Source organism: Desmodus rotundus, chromosome 4, assembly GCF_022682495.2.
Source record: "Desmodus rotundus isolate HL8 chromosome 4, HLdesRot8A.1, whole genome shotgun sequence".
NCBI classification, from domain to species: domain Eukaryota; kingdom Metazoa; phylum Chordata; class Mammalia; order Chiroptera; family Phyllostomidae; genus Desmodus; species Desmodus rotundus.
The window spans coordinates 14,648,995-14,670,371 of NC_071390.1; the positions used below are offsets into that span (position 1 = coordinate 14,648,995).

A 21,377-nucleotide genomic window follows, 5' to 3' on the forward strand; every position below is an offset into this window, starting at 1 on the left:
GAAACACACACAAAGCACAAAAATCAACCCTTTTGTCTTGAGTCCTTGCTGAGTGCCAAAGTCTAACTAGGGCTAGACCTGGAAAACTCATGAAATAAACCAACTGAAGGAACCCAAACTTCCGTGTGTCTCTAGTAGGAGTACCCAGGGGATCGGAATTCTGATCTTGACTTTATACTACTAAGCTGTGTTGCCTTAGGCAGGTCACTTTCCCTCTCTGGGCCTCAGTTTTCTCACTTGCAAATGGAAGGGCCAGAGCTTGGTAGCCTTTGGGGCCATCACACTCTAACACGCTTGGAAAGTCACTTGAGACAGGCTCCTTTGTAGGACCGCTGTGGTGGGACAGGAGGGTGAGGAGCTGTTGGGGGTGAGCCCAGATGTCCCATTGTTGCCTACGTAGACAGCCGATAGTTGTCACCAACATTCAGAGGGGCTCACAGGTCTCAGGCCAGACAAGGGCCAAGCTAAGTATCCAAGTGGCCTGGCCTCCTGACAGTCAGGAGCCAACGCCCGTGTCTAGGTTGTGGCAGTCAGGCCAGGGGCTGTCTGGTGCCGATCCCCGGACAGAGAAGTGAGCAAAGAGAGTGGGTCTGAATGTTAGGGCCCCACCTCAGTCGACTGGCTCAGAACCAGGTTCTAAGGCCCATAGAGCAAATGGGAACACCTAGGCTTGGGGGTGCTGCTACTTGGGGACTCCCCAGCAGAATCTCTCTATTGCACAGTTTCAGGGGGTGCTATCTTACAGAAAACAGTGTGCATGGTGCCCCCTACCATGTGGAGCAACATGCCAGGACTAGGCACCTTCAGGCATTCTGGCTCCTGAAGTTAAGGGAGCAGGACAAGCTCTAGGCCCATTCACCACTTCGGCCAGCTGAAGAGCGGCCAGCAGCTATGGGGAAGGTTTCTCCACTCCTGGTTGGGAACTGGAGAACTGAGCTCACCTTGAGGATGGTACAATAGGCTGGGGAGGGGCAGGGGGAGCGACAACAGGCTCAGCAGGAACTTCCCTCAGGTCCACAGTCTGTTCCCACCAATTACAGGCGGCCACACTCACTTTGCCCTCTGGGGACGGCAGACTACCCAGCCCCTTCCCCATGTACACAGGAGCACTGCCAAGAGGAGGGAAGGGCCCAGAGAAGGTTCCAGGCTATTCAAAGGATGGGCCAACAGGGCCTAGGAGACTGGCATTGGGCTGAGAAAGAACGTTAAGAACGGTTGAAATGTGGAGGGTTGTCCGGGGCACAGATTCCCAAAGCAAACTAGATCTCGTGCTGGGCAGCAGGGCAGTGTTCCCGTGGTTGATTAACTTAACAACCTGGGAGGGGACTACCACCACCGTCCCCCTTCACGCCCAAGGAAGTGGGATTTAGGAAGTCACAGGACTAACGAGGCCCGGGCGGGGATGAAATTGCCAGAGGTGGCCTGACTCTGGTGCAGTACCATGGGGTTCAGCCACCAGCCAACTGGGGAGCAGTATGTAGCAGGAATAGGGGTGTGTAAGAGGCCAAGAGACTTTCCTATCTCATCCTCCAAAAGGGACAGCAGCTCCTTTCCCAGACTCAGCCCTTCCCAAGGTTCACCCCTGAGAACCTGATCCCCCCAGACCCCCAGGTGGAAGCTGTTGCGTCTTCTCTTTTCGACCCTTTAGAAACATTCCAGATTCAGAGAGGGACCAAATGCTAATCTCTGGGCCCAGGGAACGTCCCCCTGCTGAACGTCAAGAGATCCCTGTATGACAGGCAGCTACTCACTCACAAGCTTTCACATTCTCTTTATTAAAAATCTTATTTTTCCTTTTGTAAAAACAAACACTTGCAGTCAGTTATACAGATCAGGAAAAGTGACAATTTATAGGACATTCAACAAATTCTAATACTTTACAAGTTCCAACTTAAATTAACTAGTGTTTTTCTTTTTCTTGTAAGCTCAAAAAACAAACTCTGGTCCAGTTCAAGTAAAATCTAACAGATCACAGCCTCGGACTGTCCAAGAAAAGGAAACCCTGATACATCAACTGCAAATTTGCCAAATTATTTGGAAATACTGTTTGGATATACTTTATTTCAGGTGTTTACAATGAGAAGAAAATTATATAGACCTTTGGTTGTATTAACCCAGGGTACAAATGAATCTGTTGTTCAAGGTAACAGCTGCTCCTGAACAACCTTTTCAGGGAGACACTTTGAAATGGTTGACAAACACTGAAGAAAAACTTTAAAAAATAAATCAATATTTTCCTGGTTGCCTTTAATGCTGCAGTGTGTATGACACACGTAGGAATAAAAAGAGCAAATTGTAGAGTGGGTGAAGGACCATGCCAGTGGAATTGTATAAAAATAAATAAATATAAATATATATACACACAAATATAGATTCTTGGATAGTTTTTTAACTGAGGGTTCCGATCGAGTGCAGAGTGCCTCTCCTCCCTCCCAAGGGCTCTCTCCAGCTTTCCAGTATGGAGAAGGTCAGTCTGTCAGCAAGGGAGCCGTTACATGACTCAGGAATGAGGCTGTTTGAACAGCCATCCAGATTTCCATGGAAACACTGCTGGGGTCAGCTTCCACTCTGCTGGGAGAAGACTGCCAGCCTCTTTGAAAATGCACAGTTCCAGCCTCTGACCAAGGTGGTAGGCTCTTCCCAGCAAGGTTCTGCAAGGAGGCCGGGGAGCTGGCCCTAGACTTCCCTCTGGTGGGAAGACAGACACACAGGGCCAAGGATTTTCCGAGAAATGGAGGAGGCTGGTTCCCAGAATGCCAGACTTAAAAAACACCCGTGGAGGCAGCCAGGGGACTGACCAGGTCTGTGCTGTGCCACCATCATCAAGCCCTGCTCTGAGACACGGACCTTTTGGGGGCCCCCAGGTGGCCTGGTGCCAAGGCCAGGTTTCCTGCTTCCTGTAGCCTCTTCTCATCACACCTGTCTGAGCGGATCTGTTTCCTCTGGTGTGTTAACTCTTCTCTTGCAGGTTCCCAACAGGTTCCTCCTTGTCAGTGACCATTTGCCCCAAGGTTCACACAGGATCATTTTGTGTTCTACATTTCTTTCCTCTCTGTGCCTCAGTGTCCTCACTGATAAACAGTGTTGAACTCAGATAACCTCTCTACCCTTCTGTCTGTAGTGCGGAGGACAGACTATGCAGTATACTCTTATCTACCTTAAAAAGAAAAAGGAAAATAAAAATCAATCTCTTTCTAGTTTACCTGCTGGTGGTCAGGAATACAAACAGGGACTATCTTGCAAAGACTAAGCCAGGGAAGCCACTCCAAGTCGAGTATCTCAGCTGTGGAAACAGCACCAGGCTCCCCTCTGAGGTTTTGAGGGCTTCTCTAGGGCGGCAGCCAAGCCTCATTTTCCCCTACACCTTTGTCCCCAAGCCTTCCGATAGAACATCAGACGAGGGTCCTGCAGCCTGTCTGGGGCCTGAAGGCGCTGCCCCTGCCATCAGACAGCCCGATGGGAGTGAGGGCTTCGTTCTTCCCGGCATTTGAATCAATATCTGCACATGCAGTCAACTCTGCGGTCAACTCTGAGATGCCTTTGACCTTTTGCCGCGTTGGAAAGGGCCTACCTACAAACACAGGCAATCCTCAATCCCTCAGCAGTCCCACAGCCTTCTTTCCTGAGCTTCTCCCCCCACTGGGACACCACTTAAAACCATCCCACAGCGAGGCTGCTGGAGCCAGAGTGCGGGCACCAAGGTTGAGTCAAGGGCAGATGCCATTTCCTTGTTTTGGTTTCTCCTGTGGCAGGGAGGCCGCCATTCAACCTAAGCCCTTACCAACTGCTGTTTTAGTTGGAGGGAGAGGATGCTTCTGTTTTCATTTTCAACTGAAGTGAATCTACAGCAAATTCATTGTTAGAATAGAACAAACCCCGGCATCTCCTGAAATCAAGCGGAGGAAAATAACTTTCGGGGGAAATTGTCAGAGCTCCTCAAATGAAGGGCTCATTTCCTCCTCTGTAAAATTCTCTGGTAGACTTGTAGAATAACTGAGAGGGTAAAAAGAGTTATTAATAAAATCAGGGGCTTTTCAAAAAGGTGGTCCAGCTAGAGGAACTCCCAGCTTCTGCCAACTGATTGTTGAAGGCGCCCCTCTCCGGGGCTGCTGGACCCCACGCAGCTCACCCCCTGCCCAGGATGCCAGGCAGGGAAACTTCCAGATTCACTGAAGCAGTTCTTGACCCAAGAGCTTCTGTGAAATTTTTTTCCTTGGATGACTCAGCCTGGCCTGACCTGTCCTATCCCATCAAGAATTTGAACACTGTGAAAATCCCTGAGAAGTTGGATTTTATGAAAAGGAAATGACCCTTGGCACAGGAGGAGGGAGAGTTAGGGAGAGAAGCAAATTAAAAGATTGTCTGAAGGAAACAGGAGTCACAAGGAGACAGTGGGCGACCCCAGTGGGCTGCACACTCCGGGGTGATAGCTCTGGGAAACACCGCAGGGGCATTTTCATGAGTCTCTGAGAACAAACCCAGGCAACACGGCCTGCCCAGTTTTCTTTCGGCTGTGGCTTTAGTTCCCCTCCTGGTGGTCAGGAAGGCCCCACCTGGGCGGGCCCTCCCTCCCAGCTTCCAGCAGCACAGGTCAGAGCTTTTTCTTTTCAAAGTGGGGCACGATTCCGCTGTCCTCGGGCCTCGGGCTGCCTGCCCCCTCCGTCTCCTTCAGGCCTTCCTCGGCCAGCTGGGACAAGTACTTCTGTGGCGGGAAGAGAGGGACAAAGGAGGAAGAAAGGGGGTCAGTGGTGACCCTGGCAGGACAGGAGAGGAAAGGAGTGGAAGGTGTGTACCTTGGTGTCCTCTCCTACCGTCTCACCTCTAGTGGCTGAGATCCCCTCACCTGCCTCCCCATACAGGACCCAAGCTAAGCAGTGCACTTTCTCCCCCTTCATGTTCAGTTACAAGGAACGCATGTCTCCTGGAGCAAAGCCCAGTGTGCAGGCAGCACATCCACACGTAAAGGAAGAGAGAGGGGAGGGAAGCTGGACGGGAGGGAGGAGAGAAATGCTGTCCTACAGAGACAGGGACAGATGAAGCTGCAGCCTGACACTTGAGACTCCTGACATCCTGTTCCCTGTCAGGCTGGCTGGCAGGTGGGGTGTCCTGCAGGTCCCTCTGCAGATTTCTGTTCTATTGTTGGGGCTGCCTCACAGCGCCAGGACACTCACTGCTAGGCCCGGCCCCCGGCCCACTGTTAGGCCGCCCTGGGATTCTGGATTCATCGCAGTGAGACAGAACTAGAAAACGCCTGGGACCCCCAGCTGGGCCCTCTGAGTGCTGGGCAGCCAGGGGCAGTGCAAAGAGCACTGGGTTAGCAGTGGGCGGGGTTAGGGCCAGTACAAGGGCCAAGTGTGTGGGTCCTTCTGTCAAATGACCTGGGTTCAAGTCCTAGACCTCAGCAGGCAAGTCACCCAATATCTCTGATATCTGTCAAGTACAGGTCATAACAGAACTACCACATAAGGTTGCTATGACATCCAAGGGCAGTACCATAAAACATGTAGCACAGCGCTGGCACAGAATAAACACTCGGTGATGCTGCCCTTTCTCATGAGCAGCACCAGCCGTCTGATTTCAGGAAAGTTACTCAGCCCCTCCCGGCCACAGACCCTAATCTGTTAAATGGGAACAGCAGTCTTCCTTCTCCCAGGGTGACTTTGAGGGGCAGACTAGACGATGTGGACTGGGCCTGCCTGCCCTCTCCAGAGGCGGCTGTGGGTGGCTGTGAGAGGTTGGCCCCCGGGGAAGGGAAAGGTGTATTCAGAGAGGCGAGTGGGTGAGTGTACTGCATACAGGCACGCTCTTCTCTGGACCTGGAGCCAAGTAGGGTCTAGTTTTCCTATCTGGTACCGACTCCACTTGTTGTTCTGGATCTCTCTGGTGGGTTCTCTCAGGGCTGTGACCAGCGGTGGGGCACAGCAGGAGATGCATAGAGAAAACTCCTTCAACCTGCTCCCTGCCTTGAAGAGTAATCCCCTACCCCTTCTTCAAGGCCTCCTGGGGGGCTAAGTTTACAAGTTGCCTGACTTAGGTGTCAGCCAGCACCTGCTGCTTGGGTCTGAGTTCTTCACTTTTCACATGTATAACTTGGGGTAGCTGGGGTGGGCAGGGCTATGTGCACAAAGACATTCTGTCAAGGCCACTGACAGACACCCTATCTGGGAAGCTTGCAGTGGAGGCTCCAAGCTCCCTGACAGGTGCACAGGGAAACCCGAACTGTGGTTGGCAGGTGTAAGGGGCTTAGCCACCGTCTGGACTGGACACGCCTAGGGACCACAGGAATGGCTCTGCCCTGCTGTGGGAGGTGAGTCTGCCTAGGTGTCTGGCCCAAAGGCCCAGAACACCATGTAGTCCACTGCCCTGGAAAACACACAGGATTTAGAATTAGAGGCCCTGGCACTCTTCCTAACTTCCTGGGTGACCTTGAGCTGTGTGGGCTAGCAGATAATGTTGGGTGAGATCAAAGTTTCTCTCACATTGAGGTATCAGAACCTGCTGGAAAGATTTTATAAATTCAGATTCTCAGGCCTAGCCCTAGAGAGAATGAAGAAGCAGGTATAAGGTGAGTACAGGAAGCTGCATTTCTGAAAGATGCCAGCTAGTATGAGGACCAAGGTTAGGAAAATTAGGAGCAGGTGATCTCCAAGACCCGGCAACCATGCCATTCTGTAGGTTTCATCTTGTCGAGCTGGGGGGTGATGATGTCTCCTGGGTAGAAGACTGCCCTCCGCTGGCTTCGTGGAGCCCACCCTGAACCCTCGGTTTGGCCAAGTCAGGCCTTCACTGCCCTCCCCCCCGAAGAAGCTGGAACCTGGACCTCAGACCCCATGGCTTCTCAGTCACAGAGCAGCTGCTCTCTGGAGGGGAACCAAGAGGCTTCAATGACCTGAGTTTGGGTATGGCCAATGGCAGTCCCTTGCAGATGGTGAATCAGGCCACGACATTATGGGTCTCAGTCTGCATGACCAGCTTAATAGGGTAAAAAGAGGAAAGCGATTAAGAATCAGGGGATCTGTTTCCAGACCTGGTAACTCACCATCTGCCTGGTGGTGGACAAATCCATAGCTTCTCTGGGCCTCAATTATAAAGCAAGAGAATTGACCCACCTCTGAGTTTCTTCGCTAGGGGTACACTTCAAATAATTTGGGGGACTTTCTCAAATTACATATTCCTGCCCCCCCCCAATTCTACTGACTATCGGAGCTGGCACGTATACTTTGGAAACACTGTCTAGATGATTCCGGTTCACATCTCTGGTTAAGACCCAGATCAGCCACTCTAACACTTTAGCCGAGACAGTAATGCTGGCTATGGAATTAGGGTGCGCTGCCCCCCTGAGGGACTCCCTGAGTTGCGCGGCCTTGTGTGTCAAGAATTAGTCTGATTCCTATAATAAAAACAGAAGGTGTTTGAGATACTTGCTCCGGGCATCTCATAAACCATGCTTTCTATTAAGTTACTAAGCCCAGCCTATACCAGATGTTAATCACGAAAACCACTTTCTAATATGTTACATATCAGTTAGGTACATATTATGGAGCGTATTACTGTATTTCATTGTTTTTAAGATGCTTTTTTCATATGTTAACTTCTCTGAAATTGAGATGTATTCTACAATCAATGAAGTTTCACTATCTAATTGTCAACATTTTTCTTGTTGGTATCCAAAAATAGTGTCTTATAACTGATGGTACCTTAGATTGTATGCAATTTGGTTACACGGAGTATTTTTATTTTCACCCATTGATATCCTATAAAACTCATTTTATTTATTGCTTATCACCTACACTAGGTTGGAAACTCCACGAGGGCCATGTTTTGTCTGCAGTTTTTCGTTTCTGTTGCTCTATCCCCAGTGCCTAGAACAATGTCTGGCACACGGCATGCCTGTGATAAATAGTTGCGGTATGGATGAACATTACACAGAGTGAAACAGTGGCCTCTATACCAGCAAACCTGGACACTGCACAAGGGAACAGAAACCCAGAGACAGATCTGCATCTGGAACATCCAGGTTTTGTGAAAGGGTCAGCCCCAACCATGGGCCAGGTGAATATGAACTCAAGTTACTCAGGATAGAGGGAGAGGCAGACACAAACCCCGACCCAGTGGAATGTGGTAAGTACCACAGCGGAGACAGGCGCTCTGAGAGCACGTGGGAGGCAGCCACCATGTGGAGCAGCGTGGTGGGGTCAGGTCTCCAAGTGGTGGAAGGCGAGAGCAGAGGAACAGAGGCTGGAGAGCCCCCAGAGCCAAAGGTTACCTGTAGGTTCCTGTAATGGACAGCACTGCGACAGTGGCTTATCTTCGCCATCTCCTCACTCGTGTAGAACAGCCCACAGAGCTTGCAGTAAAACCCAGTCCTGGGTACCACGAACTCCACCCCTGCAGAAGGATGGGGGATGGACAGGTAGGCAATTAGGAAGGCAATGGGGGGCCCCTGTGGTCCTGCAGCCTTCAGGTGGAAATGGGGACAGTGAGTTCCACCCCTCACTTCCTGTTGACTTTGGCTGGTGACCTAGCTTCTCCAAGCCTCAGTTTCCTCCTTTGCAAAACAGGCACCGAGAAACTAGCACCCACTTCATTCACAGGTGGCTGGGCTTAACGAGTATACGCTCTGCAACTGCCTCCGGGAGCTACGTCCAGACGCTCCTAGTACTGGCCTGTTTCCGGGAAAAGAGGGGGAAAGAGGTGTCTTACTGTTCGCTTGTTGGATGTCGTTTCTTTGCAGCAGTTGTGGCCAGGATTCTAGAAAAATGCTCTCATTTTTGTTTATTTTAGAATTATGATCACAAAAGAAAAATGTTTAAGTAAACAAAACTGAGGGAAAATCACCCAGAGTCATTCCAATGAAATATTTCCATTCACACTACCTATAGGTAAAATCTTTTGGGGGGGGGCAGGAGCAGAGTTAATTACACCCTAAGGACCATGTGTCTCCTGCCTTTTTCATACAACGGTATATCATACACATTTCCCCATCTTTCTCCAGCCTTTACAGGTGAGCCACCAACTAACAGAATTTCATTTGTCATTCGTTAATGTAAGTCCCAGGATGCTGGGAGGACTTTTGATCCTAAGGAAAGAAAACAGTGGCCTGACAGCCTAAGGAGTGACAGTGTCGCAGCCCAGATAATTCATCTTTGAAGGGATGGTGGCTGTTCCAGCCTCCACCAAGGTGTTTTAGGGGTCACAGCTTTTCCTCTTGAAGACACTGTCAGCAGAATACAGAGTCCAAGTCTGAGAGGACGCAGACAGGATGCTAAGAGCCCAGGTGACCCCTCCGGGGCCTCAGTTCCCTCAGGCACCTGATTGTACAGTGTCGACACAAGAGCAGGGTGTGAGGGTTGTGGAAAGCGGAGCCATCACAGAACTAAAGGAGAGGGGCTGGCAGATTTCAGACCTGCTTTCAGGCTGCGGTGCACCCTATGTGTGCTGACACTTCAGCTGAGCTTCGCCAGTGCCATCTGGTTAGCTCCCCTTGCTCTCCTGGGGGTGGTCAGAGAGCTGGCCACACTGGGTGCAGGGGAGAGCGCGGCTGGGAGCAGCATGCCAGGGAAACAGCAGCTTCTTGCAGAGAGGGAGACAGGCCAGGTGTTGTGTGGGACCCCGAGTGTGGGGCTTCCCTCACATTCATTCCTCCTCCCACCTCCTGTGAGACAGAGCTGAGTGCGCAGAAGAAACAGAGATGTGTAATTACAACTTTCTTTTTTTCATTTCAAAAAAGCCACTTTTCATTGTGAAGGGGCAGGCCTGAGGGAGGAGGGAGCCCTGGAGGCCTGCCCACAGCCTGCCTTGACAGATTGCTCCCCAGCGGGTCAGGGCCTGGGCCACCACCCCAGCCAGTTTACTCTGACTGCCACGTAGCATGCTGCTGTGCCCTCAGCCGTCCGCAGAAGTGAGGCGGCTTCACTCAGGCCAAACTGCCCGGAGGGAGGCTAAGTGTCCTTTCCTCCTCACCCCCCCGCTGCAGAGGATGGCAAGTGGCTTTGCCTGTGAGTGGGCAGTTTACCCCTCCACCTCATAGACAGGTCCTGGCTCCTGGTTGTGGCTTCCAAAGGAGCATTCAGCAAGGCCCGTTTTCTCCTCCGTTCCTACAGAACAGTTCTGCCCCTTGCGGCTGCTCTACAGGGAGCAGAGGCTCACACAGGACAAGAAAAAGGCAACTAAGAAAGGAGGGGCACCACCCGGAGGCCACGGGGAGCAGACCAGGGCCTGTGATCAGAGCCACCCCCTCTGCCCTGCCCCAGACCCTGCAGGATCGGCCATCTGGCTGGTACCAGGAAAGCAGCCCAGGGTTTTTACTGCAGACCCTGGCTGAGGCCTCCCGGAGTCTCCAGGATTCCCCCAAATCCTTCCAGTCCCTGTCCCAGTCCCACAGAAGGGAGGCAGCTGGCTCAGAAACCACCAAAGAGCATGAAGCAGGCAGGGCCTGAGATTTCATTTCAACAAAAGCTTCCACTGCCAACCAAAAGAGAAAAAAAAAAAAGCTTGGAAGCCACGGTATAATGGAAGGAAAATGAAATTTAGAGTCAGATGGACCTAGCTCTTTACTGACACGGTGTGATCTTCAAACTTTCTGAGATGAGTTTCCTCATCTGTAAAATAGGAACAATCACACCACAAAGGGGGCTATGGGGAAGCACTTTTCACTTTGCCTGGTGCTCAGAATGCATGAGTTTCTTTTTTTTTTTTAATTTTTATTGTTATTCAATTACAGTTATCTGCATTTTCTCCCCATCCCTCCACCCCACCCCAGCTGAACCCCCTTCCTCCCCCACCTCCACCCTCCCCCTTGATTTTGTCCATGTGTCCTTTATAGTAGTTCCTGTAAACTCCTCTCCCCACTGTCCCCTCCCTCCTCCCCTCTGGCTATTGTTAGATTGTTCTTAACTTCAATGTCTCTGGTTATATTTTGTTTGCTTTTTTCTTTTGTTGATTATGTTCCAGTTAAAGGTGAGATCATATGGTATTTGTCCCTCACCACCTGGCTTATTTTACTTAGCATAATGCTCTCCAGTTCCATCCATGCTGTTGCAAAGGGTATAAGCTCCTTTCTCTCTGCTGTGTAGAATTCCATTGTGTAAATGTACCACAGTTTTTTGATCCACTCATTTGCTGATCGGCACTTAGGTTGCTTCCAGTACTTGGCTATTGTAAATTGTGCTGCTATGAACATTGGGGTGCATAGGTTCTTTTGGATTGGTGTTTCAGGGTTCTTAGGGTATAATGCCAGCAGCGGAATTGCTGGGTCAAAGGGCAGTTCCATTTTTAGTTTTCTGAGGAAATCCCATACTGTTTTCCACAGTGGCCTCACCAGTCTGCATTCCCATCAACAGTGCACTAGGGTTCCCTTCTCTCCGCATCCTCTCCAACACTTGTTTGTGGATTTGCTTATGTTGGCCACTCTGACCGGTGTGAGATGGTACCTCATTGTGGTTTTAATTTGTATCTCTCTGATGGCTAGTGATGCTGAGCATCTTTTCATATGTCTCTGGGCCCTCTGAGAATACATGAGTTTCAACACAAGCATTACACACTGCTGCACAGAAGCCAACTGCCTACACTTTGCCTGCCTGCCCTCTGACCTTTCATCATGGCTGCGGGGAGAACCAGGACTCTACAGTTTGGCAGCAACTCTCTTCTCCGCCCCCTGCCCAGCAGCTGCTCAGGAGTACTTGGCAGTCAAAAGAGAGCACTGGGAAAGTCTGACTGGGGAGGCTCCCCAAATGCCTGGTGACTCCCCTGTGTCTGGGAGTGGTCACAGGCACTGCAGGGCCAACACCGCCTCAGGACGCCTCTGGAATGTGAGGGCCAAGGGAAGCAGAAGCATCAAGAAAAACTGCTACGGCCCTGACAAGTTCTATAGCCACTTGGTTGTCCCATTTTTCAGCCTCTATTAAGTACAATAATTAAAGCTGCATTTGCCTTTTCTAATAATAGCTCCTGGCACGGGTAATTATAACTCCATCATCCCAGCAAAGCCTGGGATGGGTGGAGGAGAGCTTGCATTTTGCAGGCAATGCCCTTTGGTTCTGGTTAAGAGCAGGCCTTCCCAGGCTCACACTGCCTGGAGTCACCCAGAGCCCTCCTCTAAAGGCCCACCGCAGTTCCTGAGCAAGGGGCCTTCACCTCCCCTTCCTCTCCATGGTGTGCCCTGACCTTGGCATTCCTCATTTTGCCTCCCTGTTCTCTATGGAGACAACCCCAGAAAGTTGTCCTCTACCTTTCCAAAAGTCTCTCTGCAATAGTGACTGGTCCTGGAGAGCGACAGGTTCTGCAGTCCCCATGAGAGGAAACATAGTAGGTCTCAATAACCACCTCACAAACAAATAATAACAAGAGACAATTGTCTCTAAGTACCTCCTCCTGGAAGACACTAAAACCTTACAAGTATTCATTCATTTAATCCTCAAAATAACCCTACATGGCAGGCTTCTATTACTATCCCTGATTTATAGATGAAAAAAGCCAAGCAGAGAGGTTAAATAAGCAGCTCTTTGTCCCCCAGCCAGTTGGGTTTGAACCAGAGAGTCAGATTCCACAGTCTGCGCCCTGAGCCACCCACTGCCCAGCATTGCCTTCCCTACCGGTGCTGCCTGAACTGGAGGAACGGCAGGGCAGAGTGGTCTCAGATGAGAAATCCTCGGTTCTGACCTGTACCCGCCATGTGAGCTTAGGGAACTCCCTGGGCCACAGTTTCCTCACCTGTCCAATGCGGAAAATTGTACCATGCACCTCTCCCCATCCCCAGAAATCAATGACATAATGGGTTGCACAGCTAATGGAAGACAATAATCAAGTACAAAACTACAATTTATAATAGTGCCAAACCAGAAACAACCCCTCAATGGATGAATGAATCAAATGAAGGTGGTATATCCATATCCACAATAAAATACTCTTGCACAATAAAAAGAAACCGACTGTGGGCACACCCAACAATATTGATGAATCTCAAAATAATTACGCTGAGTGGAAGAAGCCAGGCAAAAACATCCATACTGTCTGTTCCCTTTATAGACATTTCTAGGATGCAAACCAGTATTCAGTGACCAAAAGCAGATGGGTGGTTACCTGGGCACTGAGGTATGAAGAGGGAGGGATTAGAAGGAGAACCAGAATTTGAGGGATGATGAATATGTTCACTATCTCGACTGTGGTGATGATCTCCCAGGTGGACATATTTGTCAAAACTGGTCAGACAGTACACTTTAAATGTGTGTCCTTCATTGTACATCAATTACACCTCAATGAAGCTGCTTTAAAAAACAGAGTGAGACACCATTTTCCTCCTAACAGATTAGGAAAGATTAAAAACTGATAATATCCAGCGCTAACCAGGATGTGGAGAATGAGAACGCTCACCCAAGGTAGCAATTAAAACTGGTACAATCTTTCCGGAGTGCAATTTAGTAGCAATCATGAAAATCTGAAATGCAAATACCTATGACCCCACAACCGCAGGCCAGGATGCTGCCCTACAGAAACACCGCTCAGGGACAAAGGCAACAGCACGCGGAGCGGGCGGCAGAGCACAGAGGCAGCGTGGCTCCAGAGTCCAACCACTGGGGTTGGCCTCCGGACTCCAGTCCTGGCTGATCTTCAGTTTTGGTGTTTTTTGTTTGTTTGTTTATTTAGAAAATATTTTATTTTATTTTTTATTTTAGAGAGAGGGGAAGGGAGGGAAAAAGAGAGGGTGAGAAACATCGATTGGTTGCCTTCCATACAAGCCCCAGGGAACCAAACCTGCCACCCAAGCATGTGCCCTGACTGGGAATCGAACAGCAACCTTTTGGCTTGCAGGGTGACACCCAACCAACTGAGCCACACTGGCTGGGGGCCGATCTTTAGCTTTGTCACCCTGCACCTCTGATTTCTGATCTGTAAAACAGGAATTAAAACATTACCGGCCTCATAGGAGCTTCCAGAGAGTTAAATGAGATACTACCAATACATGCAAAACACCAGGGATGGTGCTTACAGGGCAAATGATAAAAATAAAAGCTTAGCTATTACGGCATTTTAATAATGAGAAAAAGATGGAAAACATCCTAAATGTTCATCAGTTGAATGGTTTGGTAACTTATGGTACATCTTTTCAGATGGAATATTTGTGGTGGCTAAAAAGAAGGAATTTTCTATGTACTGACATGATGAGATCTCTAAGACTCACTGTTAAATTTAAAAGGCAAATCACTGAACATTATGTATATAGTGCGATCCTACTTCTGTGGGAGGAAAACCATTTGTGGATATGACAGTGGCTACCTCTGGAGCTGGGGAGAGTCTGGGGGGAAGAGACACTACATTCAATACTTACTTTATATGGTTCTTTTAAAAAAAAAAAAGAAAAGATTTATTTTATTTTTAGACGGAGAGTAAGAGAGGCAGAAAGAGGGGGTGAGAAACATCAACGTGCAGTTGCTTCTCACGTGCCCCCTACTGGGGACCTGGCCCGCAACCCAGCCATGTGCCCTGACTAGGAATCAAACCGGCAACCCTGTGGTTTGCAGGCCAGCACTCAATCCACTGAGTCACAACAGCCAGAGCGGTTCTTATTTTTTAATTGCTACAGGAATCTTGCATACTTTTTGTAATGAAAAATAACAATAAAAAGACACAAATTATAAGGTACCTGACCTAACCAGTGTGGCTCAGTTGGCTGGGTGTCATCCTGCAAAGTGAAAGGTCGCTCGTTGGATTCTCGGTCAGGGCACATGCCTGGGTTGCAGATTCCATCTCCAGTTGGGGTGTGTGTGGGAGGCAACCAATCGATGTTTCACTCTCTCACCAATGTTTCTCTCCCTCTTTTTCTCCCTCCCTTAACCCCTCTGTAAAAATAAATAAATAAAGTCTTTAAAAAAATTATAAGGTAGCAGAATTTATTCTTAATTTTTGCTTGTGTGTGTGTGTGCGTGTCAGTGAGATTCCAAGTTCTTGAATGACGAGAGACGTGTGGCATCTCTCGGTTTCCCCAGAGTGCCTAGCGCAGAGCCAGGCACCCGTAGAGGTGCTGACAGACTGAACGCGTGAAGGATGCACAGATGAACCGTCTAGCACCTTTCTCCTGAAAGGCAGCCTTTGCAGCTGTTTCGTAGGGTTACCCTGCTCCGGGCTCTCATGTGGTCGTCTTAGTGCTTTTTAAGGTCAGTATTTCTTTTTTTCAGCTTTTGCGCTGAGGCATGCTGGAGGCTATGCAGCAAATTCATCCCTTAAAAAAAGGGACATTTGCTTTTCAAGCTGACTCTGTGAAAATGGTAAACTTGGAGAAACAATAGGAACTTTTTAAAAGGACACAAAAATTAAAAAGAGAAACTTGATGAAATAGGGGAGCCTCCATACTGCCTGGCCCCTGCCTGACTGAGCAGCCACGTGGTCATCGGCAGTGGTCATCACACCCCTACACTTCTCACACTATCTCACACTTCCCTGTGGCACCTTCCCAAGGTCACCCTCGGAGCAGCTGCTACTACTCCTCTCTCGCTGCTTTCCAACCTTGCAGAGTCCACGCAGAGACTCGAAGATGATCTTGGCTGACATGGGAGTCTCCGGGTTAGTGGTGGTGGCACAAAGCTCCCACGGAACTTTCTCAAAGGATCTTCCCCACCCCAAAACTCTAGTTAACTTTCTTTTTTGAAAATGGGTCCCAGGTGATTGTATTATTGGCCTCCCTCCCTGACCCACGCCTACACTTCCACCATTGAAAGCCCACCCATCTGGTTCAATTCCACCTTAGAGGTGAGGAAACTAAGTCCCAGGAACCCGCCCCCTGCAACCCACTGCTGTGTGTGAGGGCTTGCCATTCCTTTGCCTGGGGCCTGAGCCAACACCCCCTCAGCCTCCTCCCCCACCCCTGCACCCTGCCAGCTACTCCTCTGGACAGAGCCCTAATCTCCATTCTGCCTCTGGCTGGGTTGCCTTCCCTGGCCATTTGAACTCTGACCCTAACCCTAACCCTAACATCCCACTCCCAAGGCCTACAAGAAAAGTATCTTTACATCTTTCTCTCTCCTTCTCTATTTTTTAATTGATTTGATACTAAAAAACTTGAAGCGACTAGAAAAAAAAAAACCAAACTAAAAATCATTCCCGGGTCTGACTTGCCTGACAAGCAGCCACCCAGCGAGTAGAGGCCCAGAGGCCCAGGTCCCTCTCTGTCCAATGCTCCCACTGTCAGCTATACACAGAGTCTGCTCCCAATGCAGTCTATTCAGCATCATTGACTCAGGGAAGCTAATCGCTCAAAAGACAAAAAGGTAGCCCTGTTTATAGAAGGGCTGTGGCAGGGAAGACAGAAGCAGGTGCATGTTGATGGACTTCATGGTGGTCATGGGGCCGCGGCTTCCCTAACAGAGCACTCCCTGGCAGGGAGAACAGTCCCTCAGGGCTCTGGCTCCCAGGGCAGGGCTGTTCAAGGCCCAGCCCATGCTGTATCGGCTCTCCTACGGGAGACTGAACTTGCAAGAGTCTTGAAAGTAGCACCTTGCAAATGTAGGTTATTGCATCAGACATGAAACACATCAACAAAGTGACGAACAGCCCTGTCAAGCTCTTAGACATTACTAGACAACTGTCATTTCTGGGAGCTGACTTCTCAGGAAGGACTGTGCATTTCACCTACCTAGAGGAATGCTAAGTTCACTGAACACATCCTCTGGTTCCCAGCAAGGCAAAGAAAGGGGCTGTTTCAGCTCCACTTCTGTGTATTCTGGTGACCTCACGTCCAGAGATTTCACTTCCAAGTACCTGGAGTTTTCTGCAAAACACAAGCCCAAGCCAAGGACTAATGAAATACAATGAAATGCCTCCAAGAATCCCTGCCATTCTACTCCTCATGCTATGTGATCAGGACTGGTCCCTTGGACTGCTTAATTACATGGGGCCGGAGTGAGGTCTGCTCATTCATTAGAACCCAAGTGCTATAATTTAAGAGCTTTTTCCATTGCCAAAAGAATGCCACACACAAAGAAACTTGGCAAATCTCTGCACTGGGCCTGTGGGGGATGGGCTGCGGAAGCCACGGGTGGGGAAAATCCACGCCCATTCCCCCCAACTCCGTATCTCTCCATCTCTGGGGGAGGAAGAATTACTGAGGGGCAAAAATTGTGCTGACATGCCAGGAGCACTGAGGCTGGCAGCGAAGGCCAAGCTGTTCTCTCCCCTCAAACTTGTAGAGCCGTGTTATTAAATACGAACTCCAAAATACTGGGTAAGCTAATAAGCCATGAATGCCGTGCATGTTGAGGCTTACGCCGCAAAAGGAAGAGGGTTCAATCAGAGCAAGGTGAACGTTTCACTCCTCTATTCTTGCCGGCTCTGGACACAGCCCAGGCCTCAGCGTTTCTCTAGCAACGAGAAGGCAGCTCGTGACAGAGTTTCCATGGAGACTCAGATCCAGGCAGGTGAAAAACAGCTCAGGTCAGCTTGACATGGAGGAGAGCCCAAGCTTCCGGCTCCCCTACCAGTTTGCACCAGCAACAGGGCACTGGGTTGAAATGCTTATTTTGAAGGCTTTGCTCCAGAATTTCTGTGCCTGACTCCTGCCTGCCTCCCACCCCTCCCCCGCCTTACTTCAACCTCTGGAATGCTACAGGCTTTCTGTGAAAGGAGTATCTGCTTATTTCCACAGGGAGAACATGCAGGGTTACTCCTCCTTCCTGCCCCCAGAGCCCTTGATGGATCTTAGTTTCCACTTGGCAGAGAAGACAGGGCTTAGCCTATTTTAAACTCTGTTTTTCATGATGTCATAGTGCCAGGCACAGACACAGCATCACCTCCAATGGAGGCAGAGGAGGTCCTGGGACAAGTCTCATGTCACCATCGGGCCCTGGAGAAAAGTGGGTCTGAGGTGGAAAGAAGGGGGACAGGCCATGCCCCTTAGTGAGCCCCTCATTCTTCCCTCTGCCCACTCCTTGCTGGGCCTCCCCACCTCCTGCTCCCTCCCTCGGGCCTCACAGAAGTAACAGCCTGGGTGGTCCTCTGCCTCATAGGCACAGAGGCAGCTGGCTGCCCCCAGGAACTTTGGCTGATAATTCAAAACTTTTGCTAATTTTAGTTGTCAGAGTCCATCTGGGCTCCCATAAATTCAGAGAAATCTGTCCTATCTGAGTTTGCTTCTCAGAAAACATGTGCTCTCCTATCGGAATTCCTTTGTACCATTTGCCTAAAAGCTCTAACAGTTTAACCAGGCTTTTAGAAGCTCACTTTCTGCACTAGCTCGAATGTGGGCTGAAACCTTTCTTGTGTTCGCTCTGGCCTGTACACGCCCGCTCACTTCTCTCGGTCAGCAGGGGCCCCATCAACCCAACCACAGAGGAGAAAAGGGAGGTAGTTACCCTGGGTGGACACTCCTTGGCAAGCCTGGCTTTGGAGGTCGGTCTCGGTGGGGGGGCTGGCTTTCTCTTCCACAGGGCTGCCTTCACAAGCCCCATCTTCAGGAGTCCCCTTGGCCTTGCTGTCATCAAGAAATGGGCTAGGCTGCCGGGCCCTCTCCTCCGCTGGCTTGGGGGAAGACATTTGCTGGAGTGCAGGGGACAGGCGAACATCTGAGCTCTCTGCTCCCTTTGCCTGATTCTCGTAGCAATCTGAACCCGCCAGTGAGAGGCCTGTCTCGCATTCAGCTGGCTTCTGCTCAGCCTCCAGATTTAGGCCAGGCATTTCCACGTCCATGTCACTGGGACAGCTCGTGGAAGCAGAAGGCGCTTCTTTGGGAGACTTGTGGCTGATTTCCGTAGCCCCGTTACCTATGGTCTTGACCCCCTCCTTGGTGAAATCCTTGGCAAGGTCCAGGTGTAAGGCGGTTGTCACACAGGGACATATTTCTGGGCACATTTTGTCCTTCTGGCCAATGGGCATGATCTCTTCCAGCTCTGGGATGTCCGGTTCCATGATAAAATCTTCTTCCTCCCCTACCTCGTCCACTGTCACCAGCTCCTCCATGTTCGTGGGGTACCAGCTCTCGTCCTCTGCCTCACTTCCACTCTCCCAATCTTGATCCTGAATAAAAATACGGAAGGGAGGTCAGAGGGCGCCCGAGGAGCAGCTCTGAGCCTTCAACCAGAGGGCACAAGCCTCGACCCCAGGACCCCTTGAATCAGAACGATCCTGTGTGTTCTTCCTTCTACCTGGGAATGTTTACTGGGGAATCAGAAGCTGTAAACCACTCAAGTCCCACGTCACTGATTCACCCCTAGGATGGGGCTCAAAACAACACAGGATGTGGAATAAGCCCTTAATGCTTAATCTACCATCTTCAACACGGCACAAAGAATTTCAACTGCTGGTACATAGGAACTCACTAAGTAGTTTTTGAATGAATGAGTACATGATTAAGTTACAAACTGTAAGTATTGGAGCTATTCCCTGGCAGGTAAAGCATCACTAAATGGAACTGCAGCAAAGTCCCCCATAAAACTCCCCCAAACACCCTCTCCCAGCAAGGGTGCAACTTGCACAGCCTGGCTCATAGTAGGCCCCTCCTGACACTTTCCCCGGTGTCCCCAGCAACCTACAGGCCCAGCAGGCAGATTTAGGAGATCAGCTTCCCGGCCAGTGATACCCATCTCTCCGCCTCTCCTGACCCATAAGGCACGAAGCTGGTCACATTCCAAGGACATTTCTTTGGGCTGTGGCAGCCCCAGCACTGTCGCTGGGTTTTTCATTTTAGTTATGTAAAATAATCTTTACAAGCAGAGGAGATGTCTTGTTAATCCCAGAGTCTGGGCCTGCTGAGGTCAGGGCTCCAGATGGAGTACCCAAAGCCCCCCTTCCTGTCCCAGCCCCTCCCAAAGGACTGGCCTATTTCGGGAGCCTGGCTCTGAAGCCCGAGTCTTTTTTGGGCACATGTTTCCTCTTGAGAGCACAGCCCACTTGCTGGGGAGTACAGCAGGGCCCGGGCATGTGTCGACATCTCCCCGTCAGGACTACACAGAGGGCCCTGGAAGAGCTGTTCCTCATTCACAGAGCCACTGGTGGGGTCTCGAACATACCCCACACGGCAGGCACCCAAGCATCCTGGGACAGGACAGGGACTCCTGTAACTTGGTCCCTAGTGGCTCGTTGTGCAGACGGGGCTATACCATCGGTGTCTGGGACCAATTTTACCTTCTTTGTTGTTGTGTTTTCTGGATCAGAGGACTCTGTTTCTTTCTCCTGCCTGCCCACCGATGGGCTGTTTTCTTCCATGCCCTCTTTTCCGGCCTTGCCAAAGGAAGCACAGAACAGATCAATCAACAGTCAGCAGTGGCACAGAGAAAAGGAACGCCAAGGTGGTGAGCACAGCTAACAGTTGTCGGGGGTGTTGCACGTACATTTCTTTTATCCTCACAAAACCTCTCAGAGGCAGGTGCTGTTATCTTCCTCATTTTACAGATGAGGAAACTGAGGCTCAGAGAGGTTAAGTAGCTCATTCAAGGTCACACAGACAAATGGAGGCCCAGAAACGTCTTAATGGCTGGACTGATACCTTTAGGAGGTCAGAAACACCTGGCCAAATGGGTACTTTTTGCCACTGCGAAACCTGTCGACAGTGGAGGGGGCGAGGGGGAATTGGCCATGGGGTTAACAGCCATCGTAATGCATCTCCCCAGCAGATTTGTCCTGGCCATAAATATCATACCCAGGCCACTTATGGGGGTCGTCACCCACCAGTGCCCCTCGCACCTCTCTTGTGCCCCATCTCTGTCCTAGAGCTACAGCCACAGCTGGCCATCCCTTCCCTCCAATGATGTCCCTCGTAATAATGCTCATGTCAGGGAAACTGAATAATTGAAAGCCAATGTCTGGGTTGAGAATCAGGGTCTCTCATCGGCCTTTAAAACAGGGCTCAGCAAACTATAGTTCTCGAACCGAATCTGACCAACGCCTTTTTCTGTGGTCTGTGAACTAACAATGCTTTTTGCATTTTTAAATAGTTGCATTTTAAATGATTATTTAAGTACCTACATAATATCCTCAATTTCGCTCCTTGGCCCACATAGCCTAAAATATTTACTATCTGGTGTTTTGTGGAAAAGGTTTTGTAACTCCTGTTTCAGTTTTGGGAGGATATTCTCCCATGATTTAAATTTTGGCCACCAAATCCATGACTATTCCTGGGGTTTCCAGGGGCAAAGTGCATTTTCTCAACATTTTGGGCTGAGGCTGGCTTAAAGTAAGTTACTGTACTTCTGATTTCTTAAGAGCAGACACACCCCTCCTGAGCTGAGAGGAGCCAGCTGGGGCAGGAGCTCAGGGCTGACTGGTTTAACCAGTCACTACCGGGCAGGGGAAGACAGTGGAAATCCTCAAGTCCTTACTCTTTCCAGTGTTTGGAGCACAATACCCCACCCACATCCCTGCTCAAGTCTTCTGAGCTAACCTAAGGGCACAGC

The 21,377-nt window shown here is 50.0% G+C and overlaps 1 protein-coding gene across 1 annotated transcript in view; it reads right to left on the reverse strand.

Moving 5' to 3' along the window:
- Positions 1–1,773: 1,773 nt before the first annotated feature.
- RBM20 (RNA binding motif protein 20) overlaps positions 1,774–21,377 on the reverse strand; it is a 179,965-nt gene continuing 160,361 nt past the window's right edge. The window contains exons 10-14 of the mRNA XM_024555799.4: positions 20,110–20,205; positions 18,342–19,002; positions 16,628–16,762; positions 8,267–8,388; positions 1,774–4,702 (exon numbers count right to left, since the gene is read on the reverse strand). Of these exons, the coding sequence (XP_024411567.4) occupies positions 4,592–4,702; positions 8,267–8,388; positions 16,628–16,762; positions 18,342–19,002; positions 20,110–20,205 (1,125 nt within the window). The 3' untranslated portion in view covers positions 1,774–4,591. The remainder of the gene's footprint in view (positions 4,703–8,266; positions 8,389–16,627; positions 16,763–18,341; positions 19,003–20,109; positions 20,206–21,377) is intronic.